General features: G+C 37.4%; 1 protein-coding gene across 1 annotated transcript in view; it reads left to right on the forward strand.

Annotated features, from left to right (window-relative positions):
- Positions 1–1960: 1960 nt before the first annotated feature.
- The window catches only part of LOC128199932 (inter-alpha-trypsin inhibitor heavy chain H4-like), a 25406-nt gene continuing 680 nt past the window's right edge, over positions 1961–26686 (forward strand). The window contains exons 1-16 of the mRNA XM_052891584.1: positions 1961–2088; positions 4860–4976; positions 5650–5846; positions 7218–7328; positions 8673–8926; positions 9646–9749; positions 10744–10884; positions 13632–13832; positions 15076–15211; positions 15943–16155; positions 17674–17811; positions 18895–19061; positions 20527–20673; positions 22113–22292; positions 24094–24166; positions 26000–26197. Coding sequence (XP_052747544.1) covers positions 4869–4976; positions 5650–5846; positions 7218–7328; positions 8673–8926; positions 9646–9749; positions 10744–10884; positions 13632–13832; positions 15076–15211; positions 15943–16155; positions 17674–17811; positions 18895–19061; positions 20527–20673; positions 22113–22292; positions 24094–24166; positions 26000–26197 — 2368 coding nt within the window. The 5' untranslated portion in view covers positions 1961–2088; positions 4860–4868. The remainder of the gene's footprint in view (positions 2089–4859; positions 4977–5649; positions 5847–7217; positions 7329–8672; positions 8927–9645; positions 9750–10743; positions 10885–13631; positions 13833–15075; positions 15212–15942; positions 16156–17673; positions 17812–18894; positions 19062–20526; positions 20674–22112; positions 22293–24093; positions 24167–25999; positions 26198–26686) is intronic.

Here is a 26686-nt window from a genome sequence, read left to right on the forward strand (position 1 = left end):
TAAACCAAACAAATAAACAGATAGACCTCTTTTTGTTTTTTTTTTTTCATTTTAGGCGACAATGGTATAAAGTAAAATACCATCTTAGTATAAGCGAAAGAAAGCAGCACTAGTACTAAAAAAGTATCTATAAAATATTTTTTTATCATTGATTTTTTTTTTAATTATTTCAGATACGCTGGTGTTTGTTGTCCAAGAAAAGATGTTATACCTATATAATACTTTAATAAATGATCGATGTATGAATAAATATATTAAATAAATTTAATTTGAATAAACAGTTTTTAAACATATTTTAATTTAATTTGATTTCCTTTTTTTTACAACCTGATACGATTTGGAAGATTAAGCTTTTTTAGTGAGTATTCTTCTACTGCTTGTTATATTATCTTTATTTTGTATGTTGTTGTTGTTGTCGAATAAACCGCAATATGTTCTATGGTTAAATTAATTGGAAAAATTGTCTATGTTGAAATGAAAAGGAAAGAAAAGCTATTTCTTTGTACCAGGAACCTTTGCTATTAATTCCTCGGCAATTTAGTCCAGAAACATGTCCCCAGTCTTCAGTCATTTAGCTTCGTGGTACTGAACTAAAAGATAATAATTATATTGCATGTTCAATGTGGTGAATGTAACGGGGTCAATCGTATCAAACTATATAAGGTTATTAATAAACGTAAATAATAACGTTGTAGGTTTTTCCCGAACTTAAACTCAATTGGTTATTCCAGTTACCTCACAACTAGATGTAGATCTTATGCAAAGGTCATCAATATCAACCTATAATTGAGATAATCCGTGATAGCCCAGTGGATATGATCTCTGACTCCGATTCCAGAGGGTGATGTGTTCGAATCCGGTCCGGGGCATGCACCACCAACTTTTCAGTTGTGTGCGTTTTAAGAAATTAAATATCACGTGTGTCAAACGGTGAAAGGAAAACATCGTGAGGAAACCTGCGTTTGTATATTCTTATATAAGTTATATTCTGCGTTTTAAAAAGCGTTCAAATACAATAAATGTTATCTTTTTAAAAACGCGACGCTATTTGTTGAGCTGTGTTGCATTTTCAATTTTGGGCGTTGGATATAGACCTTAATTTAACTTCACTATATTTTAACGCTTTTTTAACGCCCGTTAAAAATACGCTCGTGCGACTGGCGGCTTACACTCACAATATAATAGTATTTCAATGCAAACACGCACATTTTTTGTATGTAGTGCGAGTAATGAATCTACATGAGCCTGTGCTCCTTGCGTAAGTACCGACGACGACGACGATGACGATGATGATGATGGTACAAGCTTTATGCTTAAACGGTTGCGGGTCTGGACCCTTGAAATCGTCTTCATACTAAAATCACCACACTACAAATTCCATGATATGTTGCCGTACTTATTTGGCACAAAGGAGATGGTCCAGGAGCCCAGGATCAGTCATTGTACCCTGGCGGAAATAAAAGAAAATATTTTTTTAAACTATTTTTGATTATAATAAATCTACAAATTTACTTTAATTCTATAGAAATAATATTCATTATGTCCCAAGAAATGCAACACTATTACGGGCAATAATAACGGATTGATGACGTTTTCAATGCAGTAGTCGATTTGACGTTTGCTGTCAATTGTCATGTCATAGTTGCTTTAAGGGCGCCATCTTGATTTATCTCGAAAACTTGGGTTTTAATTTTATTTATTTCTTTTTATTTAGTTAGATAAAATTCTTGTATTTTTTAAATTTTAATGATAATGTACAATAGTGTACCTGAAATGGACCATCTCCTTTAAGAGTTAGCTTTAAGCGTTGTTTGATCTGTGGACAGGTATGGTCTAACAAAACGTATGGCTATGCAAGGCTCTTAATCCATTACTGGTTTCAATAATTCAGAAACTTTTGAACTATTATTAATATTACAAAACAATGCTTATCACTTACTGTTTATGTTTCACTCATACATTGATCACGTTAGGCACGGTTCCACATACGCAGGGAATAGACGTCTGTTTCATATTTATATATTTTTTTAATTGTTTACATATAAATTATGTTAGAATAAACAGAAATTGTTGCAAGGAAGACAGTAAGTAAGTGTTTTAAAAGCAATTATAAATGTTTGTGTTTGTGTTTAAAGTCTTCTTAACTGCTACGAGTATCATTGGAATTGGGTTTTTTAGGTATATGAAACTATTAAGTTATTAAGTAGTTGTGTTCTTCTATTCTATATTTATATATAGAATAGAAGAACACAATATTAGATTAGATTAGATATTCCTTTTTTATTTTTTTGTTTTTTTTTTCTTTTTTTTTTAAATTTCGGATTGTATTTATCTCTATGTATATTTTTATCCATATCCTTTTGGCCTTTCTGATGTTATTTGTTTTAGACAAGTAAAACCCCACGTAGATCTCAAAGCGAAAGCTATTCTTAGTGTTCGCAATGTTATAGTAGAAGTAGAAAATTTGTAGAAGCTCTGTCAGAATCGAATTCAATTGCTAGGAGAATGTTGAGCTGGTACCTTTATCATGGTTGTGCCAAACTTGGTTGTATCAGAAGCACATAAGTTTTCGTCTTGCCTTGCTCAAGTGGTTGAGGCATCTGACGCTGCAATAGTGCTTAAGCATTGTGGTGTGTGGCATAATTTAAAAAAAAAAACGTTTTTGTTTGTAACCGCATAATTTCGTCATTTCTTAACCAATTTCAAAAAATCTTTTTTTGTTTGAAAGAGTATATCTACTTCCAATCTGGAATATACTCAAACAAAAAAGATTTTTTACGATATTATTTTTCGCTTTTTTGTTTCCTTATTTTTGTGATTTTGTAGTCGGTTAAATTTTTTAGTTAAAAAGATTTTATTCTTACTAAAAATGGAATAACTGGCTAAACACCTCGTGAAACTCATAGTTCAGCTTAGACAGGACGTTCTATTTGACCGATGTTTGTAGGGCAACAGCGCCATTTATGCTTCGGACAGAACAGTCCGTAGTTTCAACATACCGTAGGTACAATACACCGTAGTATATTTACTCTGACCGTAGGTACAATATATCGTAAATCTAATACACCGTTAAGGTATAATATACCGTAGGAACAATACACCGTAGTATATTTACTCTGACTGTAGGTACAATTTACCGTAGGTAGAATACACCGTAGTATATTTACTCTGAACGTAGGTACAATACACTCTAGTATATTTACTCTGACCGTAGGTACAATATTCCGTAGGTACAATAAACCGTTGGTACAATAAACCGTTGGTACAATATACAGTGGATATAATTTAATATGGCGTTGGTGATAAAGTTTCTAACGCCCAACTTCTTCAGCGAAGATGTTGGAATAGGTAAGTTTGGGGATGAAAGAAATCGTAATCATCCATCCAGTAATCACAGGTCTGATGATGACAACGGATAATTGCATGACAAAAACCTAATGGCATTCCCGCCGTTATAGTGTGAAGTCGCATAAGTTTATCATACTTGAACTGACCTTACAGACTTTGATAATATGTCCATCAGTATGCGTAATTGTTTATAACGATTTACCTAATTAATTATATATTAAATAAATAAGCATTTTAACTTTGTGATAAATCTTTAACAAACCCCCCCCCCCCCCCCCCAACTAATTTTGATACAGGGCCCCTTTACGGCACGCTACGGCACTGCTTTTTATGTTTATTAAGCCACTATAACTCAAAATAATATACCTCAAAGTCGTAAACTCCAGCCTTATTTATAAACATGGAGTAGGATTGAAAGCTCAAGGTAAAGGGGTTTCTTCAAAGTAAAGAGGTTTAAACAGTAGTGGTTAGCTCCACTCCACTTTACTTTGTAGAAAATTGAGGTTGGAATCATAAATTAATAGATGTTTACAAATATGGGGGTATAAATCGAATTGTTGGCATCTCTCTAAATATGAGAGGATTTACTGGATTTATTTCAGCTTATAAAACAGTAGAACCCGTTTAATACGATTTCGCAAGGGACCGAACTAAAAACGCGTCTTAAACGGGAAAGCAGAATAAACGGAATATGGGTGGGGGATAGAGATATTACGACTAATGTATACATTATATACTTATAAAAAATAGGGTATTTGGTGTAAACACTATCTAATTATGTTACTTAAAGTAATCACTTATATTATTCTGGAATGACAAAAAGATTTTGATGCATTAGCAATTACGAAATTTTCAATTAAATTTTGCTTTTGCAGTGCGTCTTCAAAATTTTCAGTTTAGAATCGCATAATGTCCAGGGTCGTTTGCTGTCAGGGTCTTTCAGTTCATAAAGATCATGTATTAGTCTTGTCCTGCAACCTTTATGATGTCCTGATCTATCTGTTGTAATTTATTTGTCGCATTTGGAATTACACGCATGTGACATGTAGGCGTGTTAAACGGGATGACGAATCGTATTAAGCTTTAGGAAATGTATGAAAACATGGCTCCTGTTGTAGGGACTGGCGTAAAACTCAGACCAATTATAGAAATACCTGTATCACACTCATAGTCACGAACAAAATTGACTGTCATTTTCTGAGGAAAACAAGCTTTGGTTTGGTATATATCTTATACTAAACTAGAAGTGTACACCATTCAATTACACACAAAAGTATATTTACGGAGAACTTAATTAACCGACGAACTCGATTACAACTATTTAACATTGATTCTATAGAGACAGTTTTTATGATCGCATTAGATCGTTGATCATATACAGAAAAGTTACGTCTAGCGAGGCAGGACCTATAGAATAATTGGTCTGAGGCTTAAAATGATGTAATAAGCGAGAAATCGTTTTAAGCGTGATCGTGTTAAGCGGGTTCTACTGTTTATTGTTTATTTTCTAGATTTTCATCATGAAGTCCCGACAACTGGTTATAGCATTGTGCATAAGTGTTATAGCAAGTTCTACGGCGCTTCCCACCCGGAATGAACTTGTAGTATTTCGAGATGACTCTTCAGAAGTAAGTAAAAATATTAGTCTCAAAATATTAGTTACCTACTGATAGGTTACCTACTGATAGGTTACCTACTGAGATTCGTGATAGCCCAGTGGATCCGGTTCGGGGCTGCACCTCCAACTTTTCAGTTGTGTGCATTTTAGGAAATGAAATATTACGTGTCTCAAACGGTGAAGGAAAACATCGTGAGGAAACCTGCATACCAGAGAATTTTCTTAATTCTCTGCGTGTGTGAAGCCTGCCAATCAGCATTAACCAAGCGTGGTAGACTATTGGCCTAACCCCTCTCATTCTAAGAGGAGACTCGAGCTCAGTGAGCCGTATATGGGTTGATAATGGTGGTGGTGGTGGTACACTTACAATAATTATACATATACATACATACATTCACAAATAATATATAAATAACTCACATTGACTTACACGTACATCTATGGCAAGTGAACACAACATTCACTAAAAAAAACATGTAAACAGTCAAATATCACCCAAGGAACAAAAGAACAGGTATAACTTAACTTAATTATTATGGGTCTTCCCCATAATAATTAAGTTAAGTTAAGTTAAAACTCGAAATATGATATGAATAAAAAAATGAGATAGTTCATTATATTTCATTTACGAGCAACGGGGGCTTGATTCTGATGATCTATGTGTTTGTATTGAAATTTTTCAGGCCTCTAACCTAATTAGTGGGATTTTTGATGTCCCCACGGATATCAAAATAACAGAGATGCGCGTACGCTCTGAAATAGCCCTCCGATATGCGTGCACTTCTGTGGTGACTCACGTGCGGAACCCTAAAAAACAGCCTCAGGAGGTTACGTTCCGCATGCTGCTGCCTGACACTGCCTTCATCAGTAACTTTACCATGTAGGTATCTGTATCATCTATACTATTATTATAAAGAAGAAGAGTTTTGTTATCGCCGCGTTGGCTGCTTTTAAATTTACATGCTTTTAATAAATAGTGTAGGAAATATCTGTGACGGATATGACGTCGCTCGATCTCGTGTTGTGTAATTCTTTATGGGTTACTTGGTATAGGCGGGGAGAGTGACTTGGGTGGAAAAGGGGAGTGTTTGTTAACAGTCAAAGGTACGTTTAACCCTACACACATCGTTCACAAGTACGTGACTTCACTCAAGGTCATTCTCTGCCATTCTAGGGTCTTATTTTGGTTACAGTTTGATTTGTTAATTAAGTTGTCCTGACAACCTTTGTTCGACATTAGTTTTCTTATTTTTTAATCACCTTTGAGTCTGCTAAAAGTGTGTTCGTTTGTTTGCTTGAATGCGCTAATCTCAGGAACTATTGGACCAATTTGAAAAATTCTTTCACTGTAATAAATCACGTATTCCTACGGGAACAGAATCCATGCGGGTGAAAGCGCGCGGCGTCTGCTAGTCAATTTATAAATGCTAACTAGCTATTTAATCAATGACAACAAGCCGATTTTGTCTGCGAGAAATTAGATTTTACAACAAATGCATTCCCAAGTACATGTTCACAAGACAACGTGTTTAAAACACGACGTTTTTTTCGAGCAGTGTTGCATTTTCAATTTTAGTCCCTGGAAATAGACCTTCATTTAACTTCACACTATATTTGAACGCTCTTTTAACGTTAAAAAAACTCTCATGCAAATGGGAGTGTATAAATAACAAGTGTATATGTCAATATTTTAGCTGTACCCCGCGGTTGCACTCGTGTATAGATCTTCTCATTCCAGGAGTGTCTAAAGAAATCCTTTAGCAATTCTATGAAATGTTCAGTAAAACTTCTCGATTGGTGATCCACCGTGCTTCGGAAAGCACGTTAAGCTGTCGGTCCCGGTTATTGTCATTTACATAGAATAATAACATTATCCCGCCAACGCGCATTGGAACAACGCAGTGAATCTAAGCTTCATTGCCCTCTCTTCCAAGAAGAGGCCTGGTTTTACAGTAGGCCGTTAAAATAGGCTGACAATGTCAGTGTGCCTAGTGGCAGTTTGATACTGTGACGATCGCGTAAACGTAAACGTGAACTTCTAAGGAATTGAAACAACGCCATCTAGTGGCACTACTGCACAATTGTTTCAATTCCATATAAATTCGCGTTTACGTTTACGCGATCGTCACAGTCTATGAACATTGAAAACTCCCACTAGGCACTCAGTAGTATAGTCATGGTAGTACCCCTAAAGCCGATTTTCGATTATTTTGTAACAAAAAGATATTTTTTTCAATTATTTCTTTTTCAGGATTTTAGGTGGGAAATCCTACAAAGCGTACGTTAGAGAAAAGTTAGAAGCTCAACAGATTTACAATCGATCGGTAGCGGAGGGGCTTAGCGCTGCTCACGTTGCAACCGAGTAAGTAAAACCAAGTAGAATACGATTACCTCAGACTAAATACATAAGGACTAGTATCGCACCCAAATTCACGAACAAAATTTTCTGCTATTTTCTAAGGAAAACGAGCTTAGATTTCACACATATCTTATACAAAACTAGCAGTTTTTGTTCGTTTTTTACACCATTTAACTACACAAGAAGGTATTTTTACGAAGGTTTTTAACCGACGGACACGATTGTAAACTATGAAACATCGATTCTATAAAGACAGTGTTTATAATCGCATAAGATCGTTGATCATATACTTTGACAGAAAAATAATGTCTTGCGAGGCAGGTCTTTATCTAATTAGTCTGAGACGATTACTAATAATAGTCTATTAGTCTGTAGAAAAAAAAAATAGATTTGAAAGAAAAAAGATTGGAGCTCGTGCATAACAGAATATTCTCAGGCGGCAGTAAACAAAATAAGATTGAAGTATTCCTATGTCGCAGACGGGCTGACATCGAAGTATCGGAAGAGCAAAACCCAAAATATACAATGAAAGCCTATCAAGTCTCACAATTCCCATATAATAACTAATCGTCGTCATCAACCCATATTCGGCTCACTGCTGAGCTCGAGTCTCCTCTCAGAATGAGAGGGGTTAGGCCAATAGTCCACCACGCTGGCCCAATGCGGATTGGCAGACTTCACACACGCAGAGAATTAAGATAATTCTCTGGTATGCAGGTTTCCTCACGATGTTTTCCTTCACCGATTGAGACATGTGATATTTAATTTCTTAAAACGCACACAACTGAAAAGTTGGAGGTGCATGTCATGCCCCGGACCGGATTCGAACCCACACCCTCAGGAATCGGAGGCAGAGGACCTATCCACTGGGCTATCACGACTCTTAATAACTAATAAATACTACCAATAAAACATACACCCTCCTGTGTCAGAGAATAACTTCAAATAGTGCCCGAGGCTTGTGACATTCAGGCAACAGTTAATTAAAAAAAATATAGCCTTAAGTATCCAAATACGTAAGATCTACTAATGATATACAGTTTTTTTTAATAATATTATTATGCAGGATCAATCAACGTGAATGATCATCAACTTTAAATTGCTTTAACTTTTGAGTGCTCGTCATCTCGGTCGTGTCTAGACTTGACGTGTTTCCTTCTAGACGGAACGTCCTAAGGATTTTCTTAAATAGCTTATAGGCTAATCCAGGACTGGTGACACTGGGTGCATGTTTAGGGGGGCCCTTCACGCACGTGTTGACTTGCGTGACTAACCTTCACTGCCCAAGTAATTCTCCTCGTTAAGAAACGGACGAAATCACAAGTTTTTTTTTTGGAAAATCAACAGAGCACGAGACTCGAATCACTTCGTTGTATCAGTGAATGTGCAAGGCAACTCCACAGCTGTCTTTGACTTGAGATACGAAGAATTTCTGGTCCGGCGTAATGGTCTATACAACCATGCTATCAATCTGAATCCTGGAGGTCCTGTGCAAAAAATGGAGGTCGTTGTGCGTATCAAGGAATCACAAAAGATCACTAAACTGTTTGTTCCTGAAATAAGATCTGGCAACGAGGTTGATGCGACGGAAAAAGATACGCGTGAGTATGAATTTTAAGTGATTTTGATTTGTGGTTCGCTTTATTGTGTGAAGGTGAAATTAGGTATACTTATTTGTTGACACGTGACGGCTAGTACATACTAGGCGGAATTATATTCGGCTGGCGTGACGCCACGTGTCGTGTCATGACGTGATAGTAAGTGTTTACATTAATATATCGTATTCTGACGAAAGGGATCGGGTCTGATGCGACACATCAGAGTTGCAGTTTGATACTGTTACTATCGCGTTGACGTAAACGCAAATTTATATGGAATTGAAACAGTTGTGCAGTAGCGCCACTAGATGGCGCTGTTTCGATTCCTTAGAAATTCGCGTTTTCGTTAACGTATGTAAACAGTATGAAAACATTGAAAACTCCTACTAGGCATACAGAAACCATCACGACAATATGTCACAACACATAAGTGTAAACATTGCCATACAAATGTATGACACCGATTTTGTTCTGATACGACACGACACGACACGACACGTCAGACAAATTTAATTCCGCCTTGTTAGCGCTTAGTAACGCATTCTGATACTTTCTGACGATGTTTGGGTCTCAACTGTAGCACATGAAAATTAAATAGATTTTCCATGACTGGCACAAGATATATGAAACCGATACTCATTCTGATGCGTCACGAAACGGCAATTTATATAAAGCCTTATTTATGAATGCGCTGTATAAAGTACACAATTTTGCTATTACAGAAAACTCTAAAGCAGAGATTCGTAGAGGTAACAGCAAACGGGAGGTAATAGTTACTTTTGCTCCTGATTTGATAGAACAGGACAGACTTGCTGAAGTTTATGAGGTTTGTAAAACAGAAAATATACACAATTATCCGTATACTAAAATGGGCGGATATTTTTTTTTTATTCTTTACAAGTTATCCCTTGACTACAATCTCACCTGATGTTAAGTGATGATGCAGTCTAAGATGGAAGCGGGCTAACTTGTTCGGAGGAGGATAAAAATTCACACCCCTATCAGTTTCTACACGGCATCGTACCGGAACGCTAAATCGCTTGGCGGTACATCTTTGTCGGTAGGGTGGTAACTAGCCACGGCCGAACCCTCCCACCAGCCAGACCTGGACCAATTAAGAAAATCTCAATCTGCCCAGCCGGGGATCGAATCCAGGATCTCCGTTTTGTAAATCCACCGCGCATACCACTGCGCCACGGAGGCCGTCAAAAATTGTACCTCTGAGTATTTAAATTAACAGGTTTACTAATCGTTTATTAAGAAAAACAACAGCTAAACCATTATATAAAAGCGGAACTCATCACGAAATATCGAATAACGCTTGGCGTACAAAGATAACATTTTGCATAGTTTGTAATTAGTAGACGATGTAGATTTGCAACGTAAGGGCGGACGAAGTCGCGGGCGTCGCTAATCTATATCTATACTAATATTTAAAGCTAAAGAGTTTGTTTGTTTGTTTGACTGAACGCGCTAATCTCAAGAACTACCGGGCCGATTTGAAAAATTCTTTCAGTGTTAGAAAGCCCATTTATCGAGAAAGGCTATAGGTTATATATTATCCCCGTACTCCTACGGAAACAAGAACCATGCGGGTGAAACCGCGCGGCGTCTGCTAGTCTCTAATAAAATCGAAATACGTGGTATTTTAATTTCATATAATATTCATGTGATCTATATGTCTATGATTATATTTATTGTAATAAAGCTAAGCTAGTTATTAAAAAAATACGTGGTAATGGCTATTACCAAACCAACAAATACAACAAGAACATCAAAAAGAAATATATAACAAAAAGTCGTTAAAACTTAACTTTCAGAGAAAATCCAAAGACAAGAACTCAATGGAAAAGTTCATTGGTTATAGTAGCGATGAAGACGAGAGCGATCGTGAAGGTTCAACACTCGGCCAGTTCGTAGTACAATATGACGTTGAGCGATCTAATAATGGTGAAGTTTTGGTAAGTATATTGCCTATACTTATGGCTTTTTATGTATGTATGCATGGAGTAGAAACTTGGACCATAAAAGCGAGAGAAAGGCATAGAATGGACGCGTTCGAGATGTGGTACTGGAGGCGCATGTTAAGAGTGTGCAATATGTAATTTGGTAGTTACAAATGGTTCTGGATCTCAGATTCAGGAAAAGTTAGGAGCCTGATATTTGGGAAATGATATTTCAAAATGTTAGCTTCGTTATGACTATACAAAATACACAATTTGTAAAACTTTTATCGATAGTTTATTTTTTTGAAAACTGCATGTTTTGCTCACATTTTGCTTTCAATCTCAGATAAAGCAAACTTATTTTCTTAAATTTTTGTTTTGTATAGAAAATTAGGTATATATCTTGAACATGGCCATTTTGTTTTTCGTTATGTTAATTAATGTAATTTACTTGCAATTAGGTAAAAATGGTTTTGGCGCTCACGTCATAAAATTTGCGTCGCGCGTCAATCGCTCCGTGCTTTTCACCCACGTGAAAGTCATAATTCGGCGTCTCGTTTGCGCTTCGAATTTTATCCATATGTACCGACGCGCTGCGCGCTCTTAAGAATACCTTTAACAGCGAAGCGCGCAAACGTGTCTATTATTAACTTTTAGCTCGGAATCAAGGTCAGGCTTTCCTCCTTATGTTACCAATCGTATTTCGGGCACATTATACGGCGTGGTGACTGCAGCTTAGAGAATCTAATAATAACAGTCATCACTGACGGGAAAAGACCGAGGGGCCGCTCACCAACACTATGGGCTGACCAGCTGAAGGAGGATAAAGGGACGAAATTCAACACGTTAGCACCTATGACCACCAACAGAAGCCGATGGAAGGCGTGGTCCCGCAGGAGGCTGGGATCTTACCAGGACCACGATCTTCAGTAATGAAGGAATGACTGTAGAGAGAAAGAGATGCCTGCTCAATGCACCTGATCAGAATCAGGGAATTTATAATTCTACTATTATTATAAACGTGAAAGTTTGTATGGATGTTTGTTTGGATGTTAGTTACTCTTTAACGCCGAAACTACTATATCGATTTGGTTGAAATTTGGAATGGAAATAGATTTTACTCTGGATTAACATATAGGCTACTTTTCATCCCGGAAAAATCCATAGTTTCCGAGGGATTTGTGAATAACTAAATTTATCGAGGACGAAGTCGATGCGTCTGCTAGTTTATTTATAAAATAGTACCAATATAAAAGAGTGTGCGCTTATAAATAAAACAGTCCGTGTAAAAGTTTTAAGTAACAAAAAAAATGTGAATCCAGCTTTACTATTCCATAGATATCAAAGTTTCAATCGAGAAGATATATATTATATCCTCGTAACCGTTTCTGTTACTTTAAGATAATAGTAAAAATAAAAAAAAACCATAGTAGTGAGTGCAAAATCAACTTTCTATAATTTCTTTTACTCTGGTACTTTGTTTAACGCTTTTACGGTAAGGGACGATTCAGTGTACGTACTAAATACTTAATTTTAAATATTCCGATCTCTGATCCTAGCTATTCAGGGCATCTTTGGCATTCGTCTATACTGTTGAGCCGCGTGGGAATCTCCGATTTGAATACGAGGCACATCCAGGGTATTGTTATGGATGACGTATACTAAATATACTATAATACGAATAATTATATGACTACTTGAAAGGTATTTCACGGATAAGGATCGGATGCAGTGCGTAACCGCTGAAATCTTAAACTTAATTAAATCTTTGAAGAAAATAAAATGATGACTTTTAATTTCAGTCACTCCGTTACATAAAATTGGTATTTCAAAGAAAATGGCCCATAATTGCCCCAGGTGAAACGAAAACTATCTAATTATATTAATGAAATAAAATTAGATTACAATGTATATATGGAAAGAAAAAAAATTCAATAAAAAAAATTTAACCGACTTCCAACTCAAAAATTAACTTTAACTAAAAAGCAAAAAATAACTTCTTACCTATGTGCCTTCTGATCAGTTTGATGGCGGTGCCAAGCAAGTGATATTTTAATTAAACACCTTTAAACTACAAAATTTCTGTGGTTCTTTCAGAAACAGCTTTAATTAAAACACGACACTGGCTTGGCACCGCCTTCCTTCCCTTCAAAACAAGAAAATAATTTTCAAAATCGGTCCATAAATGACGGAATTATCGCTGGACATACATAAAAAAAAACATACATACAGCCGAACGTAGAACCTCCTCCTTTTTGGAAGTTGGTTAATAAAAATAAATGTAGGATAAAGCAGGATTTGAAAATTATTTGTTTTAGTTTGTTACTTTCTAAGTAAGTGCTAAGTGACATGGTATGATAGTATGATACTCAATACGTTATAGCCCCCAATCTAGGGCAAAAATACAATTCCTTATAAATCTATGTGCCTAGTGGGAGTTTTCAATATTTTCATACTGTTACTATCGCGTTAACGTAAACGTGATTTTATATGGAACTGAAGCAGTTGTGCAGTAGTGCCACTAGATGGCGCTGTTTCAATTCCTTAGAAATTTGCGTTTAAGTTAACGCGATAGTAACAGTATCAATCTGCCACCAGGCCCTCTAGACAAAAAATAAACCATAAGGTAAAAGTTTTTTTGCGGGGCAAACAATGTATGGAGAGTTGGCCACTTCCAATGCAGAACAATGTAGTCGTTGGTGACTTACTTGCTGATGGACTTTCTTGTTTGATGATTCACAGTTTGGGAAATTACATTACAGGTAAATGATGGTTATTTTGTGCACTTCTTGGCTCCCACGTCGCTGCCGCCTTTAAACAAGTACGTGGTTTTCGTGCTGGATACTTCTGGCTCCATGATGGGCAGGAAAATCGATCAGCTGCGAAGCGCAATGGCGGCCATCCTCTCCGATCTCAATCCAAACGACTATTTCAATATTGTCGAATTCAACTCCGTCGTTACGGTAAGAACTTCTTTAGGTATACTCGTATTTCACTATGCTCTGGGGCACAATTATCCGCCCACTTTAATATACTCCCGTCATATTATATGGGTGACTCTGAGTATATTTTATAACAATACAAGCAATACCTTGTTTAAATCTCTTATTTATTTATCCTTTTTGTTTAATTTTTAACAATGTTGATTAAATACAAAATAAAAAAAACACTATTAAAAATTTATAAAAAATAATTCAACCCCACCACTGCGGGACATTTGAGTGCCCAAGCAACCGGTGGTCAACGTTCCGAAGCTCTTTGCTATAACACCATTGACTGAAACGACTATCGGAACAATAATACTTGACTCAATATTCCACATGGCGGTAATCTGCTGGACAAGGTCCAAGTATTTTGATACTTTTTCCTTTCAGCTTTAACCAAATTATCGTCATTACCTTATTCTTATGAATAGAGATTATTAGTTACTAATATCAAGGCTTTATTCTTACTGCAATTTTATTTATGAAAAGAAATGAAAATCAAATTAGGAATAGTCAGTAGATTACGTCGAGGATTGAAACAGTCCAGTCGTGATGTGAAAATAGAACTGACATTGTTGATAATGATGACCTTTTCAACAAAAACGCCCTGCGATTCACAACTTGGTTAAAGGTTATGTATTTTTATTTTCTAAATTGACTCAGGTCTAGTCAAGGTTTCAGCTGTAATAACCAACCTCGCGGCAATAATATACTGCGATTAATATAGCATTCCAGAATGCTGCTTAAAAACCGTTAGATGTATGAGTAGACCAAACTTGGACTTCTTCCAAGTAAATCCGGTTCAATCTTAGATTGCAACATTATTTAGCATCAGATGAGATAGCAGTCAAATGCTGTAATCTATCGATCGTAGACCATTAGATGGGCCTCAAAGCGTCGCGGAATTGTCATTGGTTTCGCACATTGAGTACGTCATCATTCGTGACACATTTCTCTTTATTCATGTTGTGGCTTGTGTTTTTACAATTCCAAAATGAACACGGAGGCATAATTAAGGGATTAAAATAAGAAAAAACAGTAACAGGAAGTCCACGTCCACTCACAGCATGCGCTTGTTACATACTAAGATAAGATGTGCGTGCACGTCTCTGGGTAATGACATAAAATTATGCGTTCTTTAGTATGGAGGAGCCCATCTAACGATTTATATCGATGCTGCGATCCTAGTTAATTTTGAAAATTGAATTCCGTTATTTAATAGGTTCACGAACTAAAGGAGGCGGATGACGCTCAGTCGGCTTGGTACAGCAATTCGGCGCTGGTGCCACCAGCTCGCGCAACGCCGGAAAACATTGATAAGGCAAAAGTTATAGTATCCGAACTTGATGTTTCTGGAGGTAACCGAATAGATAATAATTATAGTTAAGTTTTCAACGAGACATCCAGTTAAACAGGCAGATGAGCATTGTTTACGCATAACGGTCGGAGGCTGCGGTTAACTGCAAAGTCTAAGTCATCATCATCATTATCAACCCATATTCGGCTCACCGCTGATCTCGAGTCTCCTCCAGAGTCCAGAATGAGAGGAGTTAAGCCAATAGTTCACGACGCTGGCCCAATGCGGATTGGCAGACTTCACACTCGCAGAGAATTCAGAAAATTCTCTGGTATGCAGGTTTTTCCTTCACCGTTTGAGACACGTGATATTTAATTTCTTAAAATGTACACAACTGAAAAGTTGGAGGTTCATGCCCAAACCTGGATTCGAACCCACACCCTCCGGAATCTGAGGCAGAGGTTATATACGGCACGGCTATACGGTCTAAGTATCTACGTAATATTAGACTAGCATCAGCAATATTATAATGCAAGTAAATCTTAACTACGTACCATATATATATAATTATACTTACTACACCTAAAATCAAAAAATCAAAATAATTTTTAATAATATACTGACAATATCATTGTATGTGTGTGTATGTCCCACACATTTAATATTCATTAGACTCATAATTTTTTTAACTACCTGTAAAACTGTTTTGTTTTAAACGTTCAAAAATATCATACCCACAAGTCAAAAAGACTTCTTTTACTAAAAAAAATGTTTTTTTTTACTCTCAAACAGTTACCGATATCCACAGCGCGCTAGAAATGGCATTCAACCTTGTAAGACAGGAAATAGCTCAGGAAGATAGAAAAGAATTACCAAATGGAGACACTGGTCCTAGCGATACAGACACAAATGGAAATGCTGGTCCCAGCGAAACAGATACAAATGGAAATAATGCTGGTCCCAGCGATAGAGATACTAATGTTGATGAGGTAGCAAATATAGAAAGTAAGTTTCAATGGTATTGGTATGTATAGCTAACAAAATCGATTTACTATTTATTTTCACAATTCTCAAAACGTATACTAAAACAACAAATATGAGTAATATTAGGTATGCTGTACAATCCATAAAACGTTATTATCATCATCATTATTCTCACAATTATCAGCCTCAGACCAATTATAGAAGGACCTGTATCGCACTCATAGTCACGATAAAAATTGTCTGTCATTTTCCGAGGAAAACGAGCTTAGATTTGGTGTATATCTTATACTAAACTAGAAGTTTGTGCCCATTTTTTACACCATTCAATTACACGAAAAGGTATTTTTACGGAGCTCTTTAACCGACGAACACGATTAGAACTATTTAACATCGATTCTATAGAGACATTTTTTATAATCGCATTAGATCGTTGATCATATACTTTGACAGAAAAGTAACGTCTAGCGAGGCAGGTCCTATACAATAATTGGTCTGAGTTATCAGCCGATGGACGTCCTCTGCTGAACTCTTACATGGACTTCCTGGAAACCCACACTTCTTTTTTTTTGAAATTTACTTGATACCTGATTTTTAGTGTCTCTACATTTACCATGTAGTTATATAACTCGCTAGCTTTGCCCCTTGCTTCGCTTCGTCTGCATTGATCCTGTTACCGGGATTCTTGGGATTCCCGGGAATATAGGGATTAGATATTTAAGACCATAATTTAGGTCTGTGCTAAATTTTATCGAGATTTATGTATAAGTATGTATCTAATCTATATTTAATATGTACAAAAATGAGTTGCTGTTCGTTAGTCTTGCTTAAATTTGAGAACGGCTGAACGGATTTTGAGTGAGAAAAATTAGAATAATTTCCGGGAAAAACCATAAAAACAACCCTTTTCTATTTTCCATACAAACGTGGGCAGGGGTAAGGCAGGGGTTGGGTAGCGGTAGGTTAGGGGTAGTGTAATGTAGATTAGGGATAAGGAAGAAGTGCACAGCTTCGCTTTGACCGGGTCCGCTAGTCCGTCTATAAAAATATTACTGAACTAAATCAAGTTGCTCAAGCAATCAATCACAATAAAGCTATCGGCGAAAAACAGAGTTTTTAGCCGCTTATACTATCAGATGCCGCGCGGTTTCATCTGCGTGTTCTGTGAATAACACACGGGAATAGTTTTCCGACAGTGTTATTCTTTTTCAAATTGGTTCAATAGTTTCAGAGCCTATTCTATTATGCAAAAAAAACGAACAAATCTTTCCCCTTTATCATCATCATCAACCCATATTCGGCTCACTGCTGAGCTCGAGTCTCCTCTAAGAATGAGAGGGGTTAGGCCAATAGTCTACAGAGACTTCACACACGCAGAGAATTAAGAAAATACTCTGGTGTGCAGGTTTCCTCGCGATGTTTTCCTTCACCGTTTGAGACACGTGACATTTAATTTCTTAAAATGCACACAACTGAAAAGTTGGAGGAGAGGTTCCCCTTTATAATATTAGATTATAATAAGATTTTACATACTTTTTACAGAAGATTTGGAGCGTATGGTCATATTTCTGACAGACGGCGATGCCAACGAAGGCGAAACTAGTGCCGCCCGAATTGTTACTTCAATTACTAGGAAAAATTCTGGAGATAAACGGGCTTCCTTATACACACTCGCATTTGGTAAGAAATAGTTCAACACCCCCAATACACTACTCGCGAAGTTCATTTCAGGACTGCAAAACCGACAACGATCTGAAGTTGAGCGGGGCAAGGCGAGGTTACAAGAAGCGAAGGGAACTTTGTGCCTACACTATCGTAGTTCATCAACTTCGATCAACTTTTCTAGTAGAGTATTGGGGGTGTTGAAGTAATAGTTGACTGAAACAAAAATCAAACGTACAAAATCTTTTTTCGCTTGATAACAATTACGCCTAGTGGATTAATAAGGTCTAAGTTGGAGTGCGTTTGCCTAGACGATATCCACTCTTGATGGTAAGTAACCATTGATCAGCTTGCAGCAATGTAAGTGTCTAACACGTACATCAATTCATTGCCCATCAGCCGGAAGTATATGTATATGTGGACTGTATGAATTAATTCCTTTGTTTATTTGGCAAACTAGGTTTAGACTAGGTACTTAACTTTTTATAATTTTAGCCAGCTGCACTAGGTTTAAGATTCTCAATTTAGGACCTAAATTATAGCTTGGCAATTTCGTTGATGACACTCCTATGATATGCGGGCGACGGGGGGAAGGTCTGCGCGGTTGTGAAATCAATAGCTTATTAGTCCTAAGTCCACCCCAGTTTTCATACGGAATCCTTAACAACTTTTGATACATTGGTTGGACTTGTCCTAGTAATATTATAAACGCGAAAGTTTGTATTGATGTTTGTTTGTTTGGATGTTTGTTACTCTTTAACGCCGCTACTATTGTAGCGATTTGGCTGAAATTTGGAATGGACATAGATTTTACTCTGGATTAACAAATAGTCTACTTTTTATCCCGAAAAAATACATGGATTCCCGAGATTTGCGAAAACCTGTTGATGTTGATGGTATGAATGGTTGGTACTCATCCATGGCTCGGCTACTGAACTGAATCACCTGAAATTTGAAGTAGAGATGGATTATAGTCTGGATTAACACATAGGCTACTTTTTATCCCGGAAAAATCTATGGTTCCCGAGGGATTAACTACTAAAGTCCACGCGAAATCGCGGGCGTCCGCTAGTATTACAATATAAACTGTACGTTATACAGGTGAAGAAGCGAACCGCGTCTTCTTGCGTGAGCTATCGCTTCGCAATGAAGGCTTCATGCGACAGATCTACGTGGCAGCTGACGCGGCACTACAACTGTACGACTTCTACCGACAGGTTTCTTCGCCGCTCCTCTCTCATGTGCAGTTCCAATATCCTCGCAGACAGGTAATAGGCTACTCGCCTGCAGTACAAAACTAAGAAGATTCATTGCTTAAGGCAGTTTAGATGCCTAGAAACTCTAATCACATTTTTATTTGTGAAAAAAATCTCATAATTGTAATCTATACTTCTATACTAATATTATAAAGAGGAAAACTTTGTTTGTATGTTTGTATGCTTGTTTGTTAAATTGTAATGAAACAAAAACTACTGGACCGATTATAAAAATTCTTTCCCTATTTGAAAGCTACATTATCCACAAGTAACATAGGCTAAATTTTTTTTTGGAAAAAATAGGGTTCCGTAAGATATTTGGTTTTTTCGGACACAAGGTGTAAAAAATCAACCAGAAAAGTAGGGTAGGGGTAGGTAGGAGTAGGGTGGGGGTAGGATAGGGGAAGTTGAAAGTTTACATACAGTTTCAAGCGGACGAAGTCGTTGGCGTCGGCTAGTATTTTTATAAAACAAAATTGTATTTTTATCACGTCACCCCAAACGCCGATCATAAACTGTGACGTCATTCGCTACAAAGTATCGGTTTGTGATCGGCGCTTGCGGTGACGTGATATATCACATCACTGCAAACGCCAATCACGCTGTTATCTCTATGAATGACGCCATATGCTAATGTGTTGTGTTTCGGTGGCAAAAATTTTACGTAGATATTTTTTTACTGGTAATTATTGACGGGACAAATTAAAATATACCTTATAATACTTCCATAATTCAGTTTAAACGCTGTTTATAAAAGCACAAAAGATTCATCAGTTGATCATAGCATATCTAATGGAGGAACGATGATTCCAAGAATACTTTTTACAGACTTTAGGCCCTTAAATCTGAGACATAAATATTAAGCCTTTAATATCAGTTAATTTCAAGACCTCTCTATAAAGTCAGGCTTTCAGGAGAGGAGATATTGATTTTGAGATTTACGTATCCCATCTTGAAATAGGGCAGGAATACTGTCTCTTTTCATCTATTGAGGGCAGATAAATGGGGTATTTATCAGTGGTGACGGAAATAATTTAGATGAAGGTAAACCGTCCGGTTTCTCATACATCTAGACATAGTACAACAATGAATATGCATGGAATTTTAAAGGTAACCCGGCAGGAATCGGCTTCCTAGAACTCTTCGTCGTTATCAACCCATATTCGGCTCACTGCTGAGCTCGAGTCTCCTCTCAGAATGAGAGGGGTTAGGCCAATAGTCCACCACGCTGGCCGAATGCGAATTGGCAGACTTCACACACGCAGAGAATTAAGAAATTTCTCTGGTGTGCAGGTTCCCTCACGATGTTTTCCTTCACCATTTGAGACACATGATATATAATTTCTTAAAATGCACACAACTTAGAAGTTGGAGACACATGCTACGGATCGGACTCACACCCTCCGGAATCGGAGACAGAGGTCATATCCTGGACTATCACGGCTCTCAGAATTCTTCGCCGCTGGTATATTTTCAGATAAAAGAAGGCTCCGTGAGTCGCACTCAGTTCCGCAGCATCAACGCAGGCTCCGAGGTGGCGGTCGTCGGCCAGATCGCCGAAGACGTCAACGAGATCACGCCGACAGTTCGCGGCGTGCGTAGCAGCGGCGATGGCTCTGGCAGGGTATTAAACTATCCTTTTATCATCTATCGTCATCTATTTTTTTTTAATAAAGAATATTTGCCATGTCTTTTAAATATGACCAATATTCCCATTCCCCTCCAACTAGTCGGGAAAGACTGTATTAGGAGTGGGCACGACAATAGACCAACGGGGTGGTGATCGAATCACTAGCCCTTAGTTAGTCCGACCGCTCTTACCGTTGAGCTATTGAGGCTATGATGATGATGCATCTATTATGTAACATATATAGGTGTTTATTTTAGTTATATTATGTAACATATATGTTTATTTTAGTTTAGTTTTGTGTGACTAAGCTTTTCCGTGATGTCACGGACGTTCCAAGGTCTTGAGTTCGATCCCCGGCTGAGATTTTTTTAATTGGTCTGGCGGGCCACAGCCAAAGCCTTCCAGGCCGTGGCTAGCTAGTCCAACTACCGGCAGAGACGTACTTCCAAGCGACTTAGTGTTCCGGTACGATGTCGTGTAGAGACTGAAATGGGTCTGGATTTTCATCCTCATCCTAACGAGTTAACCCTTAACAAGTTAAATCTTAAACGCATTTAGTGATTTTGCGCTTATCACATCCTCAGGCAATTTATTCCACAATTTAACTACTCTGTCTCTGAAGAAGTGTTTGAAGGGCTTTAAGGAAGCTCTTTGGCATCTGAGTGTTGTTATAGCCTCTTAATTTGGGGTTACACTTTCTAGTGACTAGTTCATCATCATCATCATCATCATATCAGCCGATGGACGTCCACTGCAGGACATAGGCCTTTCGTAAGGACTTCCAAACATCACGATACTGAGCCACCTGCATCCAGCGAATCCCTGCGACTCGCTTTATGTCGTCAGTCCAGCACTTTGGGACCCCAACGTCCATAGGCTCTTCGAACTATGTGCCCCGCCCATTGCCACTTCAGCTTCGCAATTCGTTGAGCTATGTCGGTGACTTTGGTTCTTCTGCGGATCTCCTCATTTCTGATTCGATCACGCAAAGATACTCCTAACATAGCTCGTTCCATCGCCCGCTGTGTGACTCTGAACCTTCTTATGAGGCCCATAGTTAGTTACTCTACATTTAATTGTTTGTGATTTTGACGGCCTCCGTGGCGCAGTGGTATGCGCGGTGGATATACAAGACGGAGGTCCTGGGTTCGATCCCCGGCTGGGCAGATTGAGATTTTCTTAATTTGTCCAGGTCTGGCTGGTGGGAGGCTTCGGCCGTGGCTAGTTACCACCCTACCGGCAAAGACGTACCGCCAAGCGATTTAGCGTTCCGGTACGATGCCGTGTAGAAACCGAAAGGGGTGTGGATTTTCATCCTCCTCCTATCAAGTTAGCCCGCTTCCATCTTAGACTGCATCATCACTTACCATCAGGTGAGATTGTAGTCAAGGGCTAACTTGTAAAGAATAAAAAAAAAAATGTATAATTTACAGAAAACTTACAAATCCAACCCGAGAGTGGCTGTAAACAACACAACAGACGAGCACCTGCCGCTGGAGCGCCTGTGGGCGTACCTCACTATCAGACAGCTGCTGGATCAGCACGAGGCTGACCATAGCTACAGCAACGACGAGAACAGCCCTGGACAGAAGGCTTTGAATATAGCTCTCCAGGTACAACCTTACTATAAAAGCAAATGCCCTTCTACGTATCCCAGACCACCCACCTACGCTAAGCACCCTGAAATTTACTTACATCTATTTTTTATTTTTATTAAAAAAAAAAACTTACATCTCAAAAAGACTTGTTATTTCTACTTTAATAATGAAATCATTACTTTATCAAAGGATATGCCCCAAAATAGCCCTTTATTATTTATAATTTATAAGCAGGTCCACAGTATTTTTTACAGATAGAAGATACAAATTGCTGTTGAGAAAATAATTTTCAGAACTTTTGGAACACGCATTAATTAGATAAATATTTTTTTTGTTGAGCTCCCTTGTCTACAAATTAAATACAGACAATACAGTGAAAGTGTTCAAAACAGCCAATAAAACACCTGGAATTTAGTTCATATCCGGTGTAAGCTGTCAATGTGACGTAATTTTGTCAAATGTCAATAAGACACAAGTTAAATCGTAAAGAGCGAAGCATTATACAAAAAAAATCCTTAAATTGCTTGAAAACGCTTCTTGTTGCCATGATAAAAATTCTTAATTAATGTTTTCAGCTAATAAAAAATACTTTTTATGTATTTCATTTAAGAAAAGGCGTGTTCCAATTTTTTTTATTTTAGGTTTTAAGCCCTATATTTTATGTTCTTTTAAGATAAAAATAATTTGTTCTGCTTAGATACTGATACTGCTTAGATAGATAGAAACTCGGAATAAAGGCCCAGCCTCCATACAAAATTGGGACATGTCCTTTGCTACAACGTATAACGACATTTTAATTCGTCTTTATCCATAGCTGCTCTAGTAGGGTCTTGCCAAATTTGGCTAGGCAGGGAGTACAACACGAGCGAAGGGAGTGTTAATCGTTTGTCAAGGAATTCCTTAACCCTACGCCCATTGGTCACAAGTCCAGGACTCTGCTCTGAGTTTTTCTCTCTACCACGCGATGGACCCGGCATCCGCGAATCCAGAATCCATGGAATGCTAAGATATTCGTCTTTGTCCGCAACAGGCAAAGACTGTTGACTATACGACCTGAGTTTTACGACATTTTTTGAGGACTAGGGTTGGTTTATTTGTTTGTTTGCCTGATTGTTAAGATTGTTGGTAACATAAAAAAATAATACTTTTTTTATTCAGCCTCAATATTTACTTTGCCGTTTTGGTGCCTATACCGGCGAACTTTTTCAGCAATATGAGTGATAAAAAAATATTTTCTTTTAGAAACATACAAATAAATTATTTAACCAGATTATTATTTAGACTATGATGTCAAAATAATAATCTGGTCTATCATCTTCATATATTTTTATACGGGAAATTCCCCTTTATGTACTCATCATTATCAACCCATATTCGGCTCACTGTTAAGCACGAGTCTCCTCTCAGAGTGAGAGGGGTTAGGCCTTAGTCCACCACGCTGGCCCAACGCGGATTGGCAGACTTCACACACGCTGTGAATTAAGAAAATTCTCAAGTATGCAGGTTTCCTCACGATGTTTTTCCTTCACCGTTTGAAACACGTGATATTTAATTTCTTAAAATGTACATAACTGAAAAATTAGAGGTGCATCCCCCGGCTGGGATTCGAACTTACGCCCTCCGATTCGAAGGCAGAGATCATATTCACTGGGCTATCACGTCTCTTCATGTACTCAGTACTTATGTATTTCAGTGTTTTTCTTTCTAAATTTTTATCAAAAATATTTGAAACATAGTCCATTCTATGGAATCCATAAATTTCCTGTCGCTAAACCCACTTTTCCGAACTAGTGATATAAAAAGGATTTTTTTTCAGTACGCGTTTGTGACACCCCTGACATCGTTAGTAGTGGTTAAGCCAGATGAAAAAGGAGCTAACGAAATGCGCTGTGAGTATTATTTTCGTTGACAAATTGCTTAACTGCGACGTCGTCTGATGGTTAGTGATTGTCATTTACCAGCAGACAACTTAAGCCCAATTTCATCACCTTTTGATGAGTGTCAGACAGTCTTAAAATAGGGTAGTTGACTCAATTTAATATAAACAGTATTAAGTTCATGCAGGTTATATATGGAATAAGAGCCCAAAATATATCGATATGAATTAATAAAAGTTAAGTATTTCTTGTAAAAAAAATATTTAAAAATCAGGTATTTTTTCAAATTATCCTAATGTCAAAAACGCTGTCGTCCATTTCGTTACGTTGCAATGTTACTTGGTGTACTTATCGTCAATATTTTTTTCTATCTAGTAGAATGATAATATTTTTTTAAGACCATTTAAAAAAAATGTGTCAACTAGTATAATGTTAGGTTAAAAAACAAAACATGCCAATAAAAAAAAAGCTCGTAGAAGCTATCAGAAGGTGATGAAACAGGACCCTTGGCCTTCATTCGCACGAGAGATTTTTTAACGGACGTTAAAAAAGATGTTCACACGACAGTGTTTTTAAAACGCGACGCTTTTTTTCTGACCAGTGTTGCATTTTCAATTAAGGCGTTGGAAATTGATCTTCATTTAACTTCGTACGATATTTTAACGCTTTTTTAACGTTCGTTAAAAAAAAATCGGTTGTCTGTAAATTTATTAATTTACTGACGATAGTTGAACGTGACAACGTCATGAGAAAATACTGATGAAATGGTTGCATTCAAAAAAAATGTTCGTTTTACTAAAATACTGTTTAATAATTTTCATAGACCAGAATATACTTTATTTCTTATAAAAAAACTTGGCAACCCTAGAGCGAGGAAACGCTGCATGACGTCATCTTTTATCGAGTATGCAGTCGGCTCCATCGAAATATAAGACGTTGTCACGCCAAAAAGCTTTCGTGCAAATGAGGGCATATTAAAAGCTAAAGTTATTGATTTATCTTATATAATAATATATAATACCTTTTTTTTAAATTTTTAACAATGTTATACATAAAATATACAAAACACTATTAAAAACATATATAAAAAAAAATTTAACCCACCTGCTGCGGGACATTTGAGTGCCCAAGCAACCGGTGGTCAGGGTTCCAGAGTGAGGAGCCTCCTCACAATACGCGCCGTCTCAAGAATCACTGCCTTCTGCATCCGACTCTTGATCCAACAGTTAAGCGAAAGCTTCTTAAGGTGTTGGTCGAAGCTTTTCGCTATAAGACCATTGACTGAAACAACTATCGGAACAATAATAGTTGATTCAACATTCCACATGGCGGTAATCTCGTGAGCAAGGTCCAAGTATTTTGATACTTTTTTCTTTTCGGCTTCAACCAGATTATCGTCATGTGGAACTGTAATATCAACAATTATTGCACGACGCACAGACCGATCGACTAGCACTATATCAGGTCTATTGGCTACAATATACCTGTCAGTGATAATCGTTCGGTCCCAGTAGAGCAATGCACTGCTATTTTCAAGAACTGACGCTGGGTCGTACCTATAGTAAGGCATCTCAAAATCGATAAGGCCATATTGAAGAGCAAGCTGTTGGTGGATTATCTTGGCTACTTAATTATGTCTGTGCAAGTATTCGCCGTTAGCAAGGTGAGAACACCCGGACACAATATGCCTGAGGGACTCCCCAGGGTGATGACACGCTCGACAGATGTCTAGAGTGCCATCTATTATTATCTCTGATTGTTACGTTGGGAAATTCATAGACATCTCTTGCTACGGGGAGACTAACTTCAAACCTAACGTAATTTAAAACCTTTTTTTTAATCTAGCTCGATACGAATACGCGCCTCGCTCTCCGCCTATCATGGCACCTGTCGTGCCAGAAGCTACTTTGCATACCTCAAACGAGTACGCCTCAGACGGTTTCAGTGCATTTCCTATATCTGCTGCTCTTGTACCAGGCAATACAATGAAAACTTACTCCGTTGATCGTCATTTCGTGGGCCCTACTCTTAGAGCTGGAGGAGGTAATTTATTTTTTCTACTCTAAACCTTTATTATTTTATTTTAAAACCAAAGGTGATGGTCTATTTCAAATCCACTCTTTTACTCCGTATCATTAAAATTTTAAAATTACAAGGATTTTATAAAAAAATATTAAAGTGCCCAAGTTTTTGAGTTATATCAAGATGGCGCCCCTGAAGCAACTATGACATGACAATTGACAGCAAACGTCAAATCGATTACTGCATTGAAAACGTCATCTATCCGCCATTATTACCCTTGTTGCATTTCTTGGGAGATAATGAATATTATTTCGAAAGAAAGTAAATTCGTAGATTTGTTTAATCAAAATTAGTTTAAAAAATATCTTCTTTTATTTCCGCTAGGGTACAATGCTGATCCTGGGCTCCATACAATTCTGGACCATCTCCTTTAAGTAGGTAAATCTTACTACTTAATGTTTTGTGTAATTTGTTTCAAACAGTAGGCAGAATCCCAAAAAGTTACGCCCA

This window comes from Bicyclus anynana, chromosome 4 (assembly GCF_947172395.1).
Source record: "Bicyclus anynana chromosome 4, ilBicAnyn1.1, whole genome shotgun sequence".
Lineage (NCBI taxonomy): Eukaryota > Metazoa > Arthropoda > Insecta > Lepidoptera > Nymphalidae > Bicyclus > Bicyclus anynana.